This window comes from Triticum urartu, chromosome 2A (assembly GCF_056163025.1).
Source record: "Triticum urartu cultivar PI428250 chromosome 2A, HENAU_Tu73, whole genome shotgun sequence".
Taxonomy (NCBI): Eukaryota; Viridiplantae; Streptophyta; class Magnoliopsida; order Poales; family Poaceae; genus Triticum; species Triticum urartu.
Genome location: NC_141874.1, coordinates 30,224,363 through 30,235,090, shown reverse-complemented (window position 1 = coordinate 30,235,090; position 10,728 = coordinate 30,224,363). Strand labels below are relative to the sequence as shown.

General features: G+C 43.9%; 2 protein-coding genes across 2 annotated transcripts; both read right to left on the bottom strand.

Moving 5' to 3' along the window:
- Positions 1–3,311: 3,311 nt before the first annotated feature.
- Positions 3,312–4,413, bottom strand: LOC147983208 (pterocarpan synthase 1-like). Its single transcript, XM_087540668.1, has 3 exons — positions 4,008–4,413; positions 3,701–3,896; positions 3,312–3,317 (listed from the first exon to the last, which is right to left on the bottom strand). The coding sequence occupies exons 1-3, from the start codon at positions 4,379–4,381 to the stop codon at positions 3,312–3,314; spliced, it is 576 nt and encodes a 191-aa protein (XP_087396794.1). The 5' UTR covers positions 4,382–4,413.
- A 1,853-nt stretch (positions 4,414–6,266) lies between these two features.
- Positions 6,267–7,872, bottom strand: LOC147983207 (uncharacterized). Its single transcript, XM_087540667.1, has 2 exons — positions 7,523–7,872; positions 6,267–7,335 (listed from the first exon to the last, which is right to left on the bottom strand). The coding sequence occupies exons 1-2, from the start codon at positions 7,870–7,872 to the stop codon at positions 6,267–6,269; spliced, it is 1,419 nt and encodes a 472-aa protein (XP_087396793.1).
- Positions 7,873–10,728: the final 2,856 nt, after the last annotated feature.

The window sequence follows — 10,728 nt, the reverse complement described above, 5'->3', positions numbered from 1 at the left end:
CTACAAAAAATCTTAAACGAGAGTTGTATAACAATACATAATCACCTACATTAAACTCACGCTTTTGTATCCTTTTATCATGCCATCTTTTAACCTTTTCTTTAAATAGTTTGGCATTCTCATAGGCCTGGGTTCTCCATTCATCGAGTGAACTAATGTCAAAAAGCCTCTTCTCACCAGCAAGTTTGAAGTCATAGTTGATCTCTTTAATAGCCCAATATGCCTTATGTTCTAGTTTAAGAGGTAAGTGATATGCTTTACCATAAACCATTTTATACGGAGACATACCCATAGGATTTTTATATGCAGTTCTATAGGCCCATAATGCATCATCAAGTTTCTTGGACCAATTCTTTCTAGATCTATTAACAGTATTTTGCAAAATTAGTTTAAGCTCTCTATTGCTAAGTTCTACTTGACCACTAGACTGTGGATGATATGGAGATGCAATTCTTTGATTAACATCAATGCAGAGGGTCTTCTATACATATGCCGCGTTAGGACCTTCCTGCAGTAGTGGTGGTTCATCAGTTAACTCTCTCAGGATGGCAATGCTCCACGGACAATGGTGGCAAGTTGTTAGAAAATGTGGAGGAAGATGGCATGATGCATGCCACCTCACGTTTTTCCCCAAGAGAGCATTATTTCACTTCTTTTCTCTAAGATGCAAGAGGAACATTGTGTAAATAATGTTCTTCCTAGGGCCACAAAATGCAATATATATTCTTGGCGTGGTCGGCACCTTTTTTAAAGTATCTGTCATATACTAGCTTTGTGTTGGCCAACTTTTTGCTTGGTCTCGGGATTGTGAAGAAAGATCCTCCATTAGCCATACTATACATCAACGCGATCTCATTGCTCCCCGGTGCAACTGAATTTGAATCACAGGTAGGGAAGCCCCTTGGTACACCTCGTTCATGAATTCATTCGTCAAGGGACAATAGCTGTCAATGGGGGTATCCGAGTAGGATGAGTACGGCATCGTCGTGCCACCTGCTAACCTATTGTATGGTGCCGAGTACGGATAGTACCCTTGCTGATAGTATGCCGTGTGTGACTTGGTGACGTAGTTGGAGTAGGTTGCCGGGGGGGGGGGGGGGGTCGTAGTGGATCCGGGTGTAGTACGCCTAGTACTCAGGGTGGTAGAGCACATTGCATGGGAAGCGCCAGCTTGAGTGGGCTAGACCCATGATGTCAATGACGAGATTGGAGGTGTTGACATAGATCGGCCCAAAGATGAGAAGCATGGAGAAGTTGCTCCCCCTATTAGAGGATTCGATGGTGTTGATGAAGATGACGCCATCGGTGAATTTGATGTCTCTTCCATAGAACTGATCCAATATCATGAAGGTCCCCATAGGAGCCAACAGTCGATGACGTTTGGAAAAGTACGCAAACATCATCACACTTACGTACTTGGATTTGTATGATAGTGGGACGTAACCTCAAATTATCGGACAAACACGGGGGAGAGATATTACCCAGGTCCATGTGCTTGCGATGCAAGTAAGAACCCTATTCCTGCTTGTATGGAATTATATACATGAATAATATATTAGCGAGTACAAGGTGTTTGTCCAGCGTCTTCAACGAGGTTCCTGGGTTTCATGGTGGTTGATTTCCGAGATTTCTTAGCTCAAATCTATTATAGGATAAAACTAGGGCTTCAGTTCCATCATCTCGGTAGTCAAATTAGAAGTCCTCCATCCTCTCCCAAGTCCCAAGATCTTTATATCCAGTTTTGGTCACTTCGCCTCCTTCCTTTCTTTGCTTTGGCTAACTTGGGCTCCTCCAGTTTCGGTGGATGAACACTTCCCTTTGTAGGATTCTAGGGGGTTCCCCTTGGAGGATGGTGGTTACTTCCCTGGAGATGGGTTCCTCAAGGAGTACATGTGTGGTCCTGGATAGCCTGACCAGGGCATGTGTGGAACTCCTGTCAACAACAAGCTTGTATTAATATGAGTATCAATTCACTTGAGATTTTATGAACATGACTATAATTTCATTTCATGCTAAGTTGTGCATTTTTTTCTTCAAAAGATTAAGGATTTGTAGAGGTCCTTTCACCATCATTTGAATTAGATTTTGCCTTCTTGATCTTCCACTTGGGAGCTTGTAGGTTCTTAGGATCAAAGGTAGCCTTTGTGCTTTATCTTCTTGACAAAAACTAGATCTTTCGCCAGATGATTGATCATTCTTTGAATGAATGGAGCAACTGGAGCACTTTTCTATTGATCATATGCGGCATCATTTATCCTTTGAAAGACGTAAATTATAATGTTGAAAGTTCTTGGATTTTAGTTTGTCTCCAGCACTAGGGGTCTAGAGTAACTGTTAAAAAAATAATTCGGTGTAAAGTAGCATCGGTGGAAAACTTAGTTTCACAACACAAAAAGCATTTGATATTCTTATTGTCGTACTTTTGCTCTCGGTGTACAGTCTCACAACCTGGATTCTCGTTTGCATGGATCTTGAGCACCTTCATTTGAAGTGGAGATGAGGATGAAGAGAAGCAACACATGACCATGGATATTCATTTGATGTGCCACAAATATTAACATGCTTTACCCAACATAGTAGTATATGATACTTGTAATCAGGTTTGGTGAGACGGTTTAGGAGACCACTATGGGTGGCATGGCTGCGGTTACAAGCATACTATTAATTTTACAACCGGAGAAGAACTATTTGGTAAGTTTCATGGCATAAGTGGGCCACCACTTTCATCCCTAAATGTTGTTTGTCTGTCCTTGTTCAGTTTCCCTTTTTGTCTTTCTTAAGTCGATACCCTCTTTTATCACCACTATTTTTTGTGGATGTGGGAACTACCGAACAGAGTTTCAATAAAGGAGACATGTGGGATTTCCTAGAATTTAAATTTTGTAATGGTCTATGAAATCGATAGAAACTATGTGGCAAGTCATGACTTGTGGTCATCGACAATTAAACTGTATTTCGATGGAAACCAGACTTGTTCCGCGACAACCCGTATACGCAATGAATATGAAAATGGTAAGAATATGTTAAGGGCAAATGCACAGTTCTCTTTCATGGAATATATTAAGAATATAAGATTCCAATTAGATCATACATTCCAATATTACAAAATGATAAACGCCCAATGGATGTATATCTAAGATTTTTCATGATGTGCCACACACTCTTGCATTATTTGAAAGTAAAGAAGACTTCACCGATCTTCATATTACAACTTGCAAGTACTGCTAGCCATAATGGAAGACACATTTTATTTAGGCGAGATTGCTGGCTCGCATTTCCAGCTGAAGTGGCACGTGTTTATTCTTCATGTCTCAAACCTATAAAAACAGATAAATAAATCACTAGCTGACCACATAGTAAGTGATCAAACAAGACAATATGAATTTTACGGGACAAAGATGAACTATCTTATTGTTCTGCATGGAAACAACACTACTAGCAAACACAAATATTTTATAATTAGTTTGTCTAGATGAATCTTTTATTTATGTACATTCCCCATTTCAAAATAAATATTAATCACTTTTTCATGTGAAATAAATAGAATATATTTTGATGTAGAACATTTTCTTCACATCAATAGATAAGATTCCATCATAAATAGATGTATGAAGTTAATTACATGAATATGATTACCACACGTCACGGAAATTCACATATAAGATAATTACTCTTTATTTCGAAGATTAATTATACTTACTGATGGCGGTGGTGTGTAGAATGCCTGGATATCAATTTTTCTGTAGTTCTCACTTTTTGGGTTGCTCTGTGGCTGGACTTCTGTGAAGTTTACGGTACCACGTGCCATCGACAGTTTTCCTGTGCCACCCAAGATAGCCCACTCACCATTTGCACCACTAATTGTCCCCATCACTTGTAATGTAGACCCGCCAAAGCTGTAAACGGTCTATCTATAATTAGAAAGGTGAACCTCAAAAAAATAAAACTTATATTCATATGTTTAATCTACAAATGGTACATGGATGGTTAAACCTGCATGGATATACCTCGAGTCCTCAAAGACCATGCTGAACGGAAGAAACCAAGCGAAGCCATTGGCCTGCTGGTTTTGGGTGACCTGCATATGCATTCCCTTTGCCCGAGCAATGATGTTTGAAGTAGCATTAGGGGCAGCATGTATCGTCCAGTCGTGAACTGCTATCTCACCAAACGAGTTAGCAAAGCCAGGGTTGAGAATTACTTCTTGGTTCTGGGCTGCTCCAGCGAATACTTGGTGCAGGTACAAAGATAGATTGAGCTCTTCCTCACAACTACTCTTACACTTCCCTACGAAAGGATCCAAGGAAGGAGGGGTGGCGCCCATGGCTACGGCCAAGTTTGAGAAGACAAGGAAAACCACGACATGGCTAGCACGGGCCATCACTAGGATTCTTGAACTTGCAGAGAGGACGAGGATATGTCTAGTAGGTTGGGTATGCGTTTTGGTACTGAGATATGAGTGGAAGAGACAACATATTTATAGAGTTAGTTTTCAGATTCTGCCATAAAAAAATCACTTTCCTATAAGATAAACCACCCATCCGCCTAGTAGATCACTCTTCTTCATGGGCTTCTGGTCTTCCTGTAGATCTTCAATACCCAGTCCACACGGAAACACTGCAGGTAGACCTCTTCAAACTTCTTCTGCAAGAACCTGTACGTTGTTGGAGCCATGCAAATATGATCTGCAGTTGCGTTTGTAAAGGAGTGTGCACATTGTTGGAATCTCTAGTGTATTATTCCTTCCAATTAGCAAGTGTCAAACCTACAGATATACGTGTATTTCACAAATAGTCGCTTCTCAGTTTAACATGAACTTGCAAATTAGATGATATGCGGGTAGCGGGTTTAAAGTCCGCGGCCTTCCAAATTTGACCTACAAGCATTTGAGACATTCAGCCATATGTCAAAAAACTCTAGACATGTCAATCGCCTATACTTATGACCTTTAAACAGGCATGTCTAATTAAGATTAACATTGTGTTTTTATGATGGAGAATATATGCATGCATGCATGCACGCATCATCTGTTAAGTTGAGAATAGAAGTGCAGTAAACTTGGTGTGAAAAGGCAAGGCTTTGGTTGTCGGTGCTGGCACCACTTGTGCTGCAGGGCAGTGCTACTGTAATTTAGTACTATACAACTATTGAAATGAATAATGGTCCATGTATTGATACAGTTATTACCAACTTGCAACTGAAATTATCACGAACAGAATAGCCAGCCAGCCTACAGGTTTCAGATCTAGTCATTTTCCAAGTCGTAAAAAGAGTCGACAAAGTTTACATTATTTCGGGGAAACTTGGTGTGAAAAGGCAAGAACACCACTAGTGCTGCAGTGCGACCACTGTGAGTAGTGCTCCGATCCCGTGTCTTCCCGGCAAATATAGTACAGCCGTTGAAACACTTGTTACCAACTTGCCACTTAAATGATTTTGAACATAACATCCAGTGATGACGCCTCTGGAGAAGCCTGTAGTTTTCCCACCTGGTCATTTCCAGAGGTAGACCACCCCGTGTGAAAAAAAAAGACGCGCCCCGGTCGCTCTCGCGGGCGGGCTGGGCGTAACCCTAGCCGCCGCCGCCGCCGTCGTCACATGCGGTGATGCCTGCCTCAGTGGTGTATACTACCGAGAACACGCCGGACGGCGTGCTTTGCATTGCCGCCTCCTCAGCCCAGGTCCATGGCCGTGATTCCTGGAACACGACGTCCCGCGACATCATTTTCTTGGCCGCCGGATCGTAGATACGGTAGGCTTTTGAGCCCTCCTGGTACCCCATCATGACGCCAGCTGTTGACCTGTCCGCCAGCTTGTTGAGCCCAGGCCCAGCTTCTTCACATGAACATGGCACCCAAACACTGGGCTTCTTGCCATGCCACTGCTCATATGGTGTCACGCCGTCCAGGCTTCTTGTTGGCGACCTGTTAAGGATATAGACTGCACTTTTTACAGCCTCACCCCAGAACACAGCTGGCGCACGCATGCTCTTCAGCATACACCGAGCCATCTCCACCACCGTTTGATTCCGGCGCTCGACAACTCCGCTCTGCTGCGGTGTGTACGGAGATGTCGTGAGATGCTTGATGCCGACCTTGTTGCAGTACTCAACGAACACGGTGGAGTTGAACTAGCCATCGTGATCCGAGCGGAACGCGAGCAGCTTGCAGCCGCTCCTGATCTCTGCGGCCGCTTTCACTTTTTTGAAAAAAGCAAATGCCTCACTCTTTGACCTGAGTACCTCAATCCACATGTACCGAGACTAATCATCTACAATTAGCAAGAAATAGTTTCTGTCTTCCGGCGTTGCTGGCGAGATCGGACCACACAAGTCCTTGTGCACAAGTTCCACTCCCTCCTCCGTGTGGTATGTCGCGGAACGGGACGCGGTGCTGTTTACCCAGAATGCACCCGTCATAGTACTCGCCGACGTGCTCAATGCTCGGCATCTCGCGGGCCATGTTCTTCCTAGACAATGTGTTGAGTGCCCGGAAGTGGAGGTGTCCAAAGGGGGCATGCCATAGCCACGCCGGATCGTCTACCTTCGTCAGGAAGCTGACAGGCTCGGCGCGCTGCAATGCTAGCTTGTACAGCCGGTTGGACTCACACTTGATGGAAGATAGTGCATGACCCTCCTTGTTGTAGATCGTTAGCACGCCGTGCTTGATCATGATCTCGCAGCCCTTCTCATCCAGCTGCCCGAGCGACATGATGTTACTCCGCAGGCGGGGTATAAAGTACACCTCCTTGAGCACGCGTTGGTCGCCCGTTAAGCACTCGAAGATCATGGTGCCCTTGCCAAGGATGTCAATGGCCAATCCATCTCTGAAATGGACAGTGCCGCGCACCGTCTCGTCCGGAGTAGCGAACAACTCCTTGCAGCCTGACATATGGCTGCTCGCGCCTGTGTCGGTGTACCATGATTTGTCGCCAATGTCCCTGGGCACGTCACAGGGCACCACGCGCTCCTCGTTGAGGAGGACGGCCTGTGGAGTGGTGAGCATGACCTGCTCGGGCGCATCAAGGACCACCATGAGAAGCGCCGGCCCCTCCGCCTCTTCTACCTGCGCGACGTTCGCCTCCTCGCAGCGCTCTTGCTTGGGCTTGCCGGGGCAGTCCTGTGCCCAGTGGCCCCACTTGCTATAGTTGCGGCAGTTCCCCTTGCGTTTAGGATCATTGCCGTGAGGTTGTCCGCCGCTGGCTCCGGTGGGAGGCTTCGGCTTGGGTTTCCCCTTGCCGCCCTTTGATCCAACGCCGGACGAACCTCCGCCTGATTGCCATCGCCTTTCTCGCTCGTGCCACTCCTCCTCTGTGAGGAGCAGCTTGCCGCCGGAGCTGCCAAGCTATGTCAGGGTCAAGGCGCTTCTCGATGGCAAGAAAATGGCCGACCACTTCCTCTATTGTCAAAGATTTCAAATCAACTACCGTTTCAGTTGAGATGGCTACCTGGGCATAGCGCCGCGGCACCACCCGCAGGAATTTTCTCACCGCCTTGATCTCATTGACTTCGTCGCCGAGCTACTGAAGGTCACTGATCAGGCCGGTGAGGCGAAGGGCGAAATCCTCCACCGTCTCTCGATCCTTAAAGGAGAGCGTCCCAAAGTCCTGGTGTAGTGCCGGAGCCCACGATTCACGCACGCGCTCCATGCCCATGCAGAGCGTCTTCACGGTGTTCCATGCCTCCCTGGCCGAGGCCTTGCCTACTATGGTCCGGAGCATCTCCGGCGGTACAACGCGGAAAATCACGCCCAACATCAAATGATCATCAGGATGATCGGCGTTGCCTGACTCGACTGCCTCCCACAGATGTGCAGCCTGCAGGTGTACTTTCATCAGGATCGACCACTCGATGTAGTTCGTGCGAGTCACCATCGGGATTGGGCCTCCGCCGCTGCCATCTCTCATCACCAACTCGTGGATGACTGATACGTCTCCAACGTATATATAATTTTTGATTGCTTCATGCTATATTATCTACTGTTTTGGACAATATTGAGCTTTATTATCCACTTTTATATTATTTTTGGGACTAACCTATTAACCGGAGTCCCAGCCCAGAATTGCTGTTTTTTGCCTATTTCAGTATTTCAAAGAAAAGAAATATCAAACGGAGTCGAACGGAATGAAACCAACTGGAGAAATTATTTTTGGAAGGAAAGCTACCGGAAAAACTTGAAGTGCACATCAGGAAAGGAACGAGGGAGCCATAAGGCAGGGGGACGCGCCCTCCACCCTCATGGGCCCCTCGTGGCTCCCCTGACGTATCTCTTTCACCCATATATACCCACGTACCCTAAAACTACCGAGGAGCACAATAGATCAGGAGTTCCGCCGCCAGAAGCCTCCGTAGCCACAAAAAGCCAATCTAGACCCGTTCCGGCACCCTGTCGGAGGGGGAATCCCTCTCCGGTAGCCATCTTCATCATTCCGATGCTCTCCATGACGAGGAGGGAGTAGTTCTCCCTCGGGGTTGAGGGTATGTACCAGTAGCTATGTGTTTGATCTCTCTCCCTCGTGTTCTTGAGGTGTTACGATCTTGATGTCGCGAGTTTTGCTATTATAGTTGGATCCTATGATGTTTCTCCCCCTTACTCTCTTGTAATGAATGAGTTTCCCCTTTGAAGTTATCTTATCGGATTGAGTCTTTAAAGATTTGATGTATGTTTTGGTGATCAACTTGCGGGTTCCACCCATGAACCTATGCATAGGGGTTGGCATACGTTTTCGTCGTGATTCCCCGGTAGAAACTTTGGGGCACCCTTTGAGGTTCTATGTGTTGGTTGAATAGATGAATCTGAGATTGTGTGATGCATATCGTATAACCATACCTACGGATACTTGAGGTGATATTGGAGTATCTAGGTGACATTAGGGTTTTGGTTGATGTGTGTCTTAAGGTGTTATTCTAGTACGAACTCTAGGGCTGTTTGTGACACTTATAGGAATAGCCCAACGGATTGATTGGAACGAATAACTTTGAGGTGGTTTCGTACCCTACCATAATCTCTTCGTTTGTTCTCCGATATTAGTGACTTTGAAGTGACTCTTTGTTGCATGTTGAGGGATAGTTATGTGATCCAATTATGTTATTATTGTTGAGAGAACTTGCACTAGTGAAAGTATGAACCCTAGGCCTTGTTTCAACGCATTGCAATACCGTTTACGCTCACTTTTATTATTAGTTACCTTATTGTTTTTATATTTTCAGATTACAAAAACCTTTATCAACCATCCATATTGCACTTGTATCACCATCTCTTCGCCGAACTAGTGCACCTATACAATTTACCATTGTATTGGGTGTGTTGGGGACACAAGAGACTCTTTGTTATTTGGTTGCAGGGTTGCTTGAGAGAGACCATCTTCATCCTACGCCTCCCACGGATTGATAAACCTTACGTCATCCACTTGAGGGAAATTTGATACTGTCCTACAAACCTCTGCACTTGGAGGCCCAACAACGTCTACAAGAAGAAGGTTGTGTAGTAGACATCAAGCTCTTTTCTGGCGCCGTTGCCGAGGAGGTGAGTTCTTGAAGGTATATCTTTAGATCTTGCAATCGAGTCTTTTAGTTCCTTGTTTTATCACCAGTTTAGTTTATAAAAGAAAACTAAAAAAAATATGGAATTGAGTTTGTCTCATACGCTTCATCTTTTTAATATCTTTCTTGAGTTTGATGGAAAGGAAAATTGTGCTCAAGTGCTAGAGGAAGAAGTCTATAAAATGTTTGGCACTAAATCTTTGAATGATGAGCATGATTGCAATGTTGTTAGTACGAATTCTTTGAATATCCATGATAATAATGATGATTGCACTAGTTATGATGAAAATGTCTCCTATAAACATGTCAATTTTTGTGGAGTGCATTGGGTTTGCAAGTATACACCAAATAGGGAAGATAGATATTGCAAGAGGCATAAGTATTTAGAAACTAAATTGTTGCAAGAAAGTCTTGATGATTGTGCTGAAAAATTCAATATTTTTCGCACCCCTTGTGAACTTTGCAATGAACATGGTCATTTAAATCTCCACTGCAAATTGTTTCATGACCGAATCGTATCCAAAAATTGTGATAATTTGATTACCCTTGAGTATCATAAAGAGCTTAGTCTTCTTTTGGGGTATGAGAAAATGAAACGTATAACTGAGGGTATTCCAAAGTCTAATCTTGATAGATTTCTTGATTTTGATCTAGAGAAAAATTATATGTATTGTGCGGTGAATTGTATTGAAAATCCTTATATTGCCAATTACATAAAGAAAAGAAAGCAAATAGAAGATGAAGAGAATACTAATGAAAGGGAAGAGACTTCCCAATATCCTTTTATTATTTCTTATGATGAACAGGTAATGAGGAGGAGCCTCCTATTTAACCAATCTCATTAATAAGGAGCTCCAAAAATAGGATTAAACCCACACATGATGTGCTGAAGAAGAAGAAAAGAAAAAGAAAGAGAGGTAAAAAGATATCTCCCCCAAATAATGTTGCTCCCATTACTATTGTGCCTCATGAAAATATAATTGTGGAAGATAATGATAATTCTTATGATCTTGAAAATCTTTTTGGCATTTGCTTGGAATAATATGATAATTTCTGTACTATTGGTGCTATCCATACTATTGATGATGAAAGTGATTATGCTTATGATACGAAAAGGCCCAAGCTTGGGGATGCTATGTTTGATGAGGATGACATATTTGAGAATATATTTGCTGAAATTAATGTTT

Bases quoted from the DNA above. Each gene is read 5' to 3' on its own strand.
- LOC147983208 (XM_087540668.1), bottom strand. From the start codon at position 4,381: ATGGCCCGTGCTAGCCATGTCGTGGTTTTCCTTGTCTTCTCAAACTTG. The intron at 3,897-4,007 runs GTATATCCATGC...GACCGTTTACAG, and splicing joins ATGGTCTTTGAGGACTCGAG to CTTTGGCGGGTCTACATTAC.
- LOC147983207 (XM_087540667.1), bottom strand. From the start codon at position 7,872: ATGGTGACTCGCACGAACTACATCGAGTGGTCGATCCTGATGAAAGTA. The intron at 7,336-7,522 runs GTAGCTCGGCGA...ATAGCTTGGCAG, and splicing joins GGCCTGATCAGTGACCTTCA to CTCCGGCGGCAAGCTGCTCC.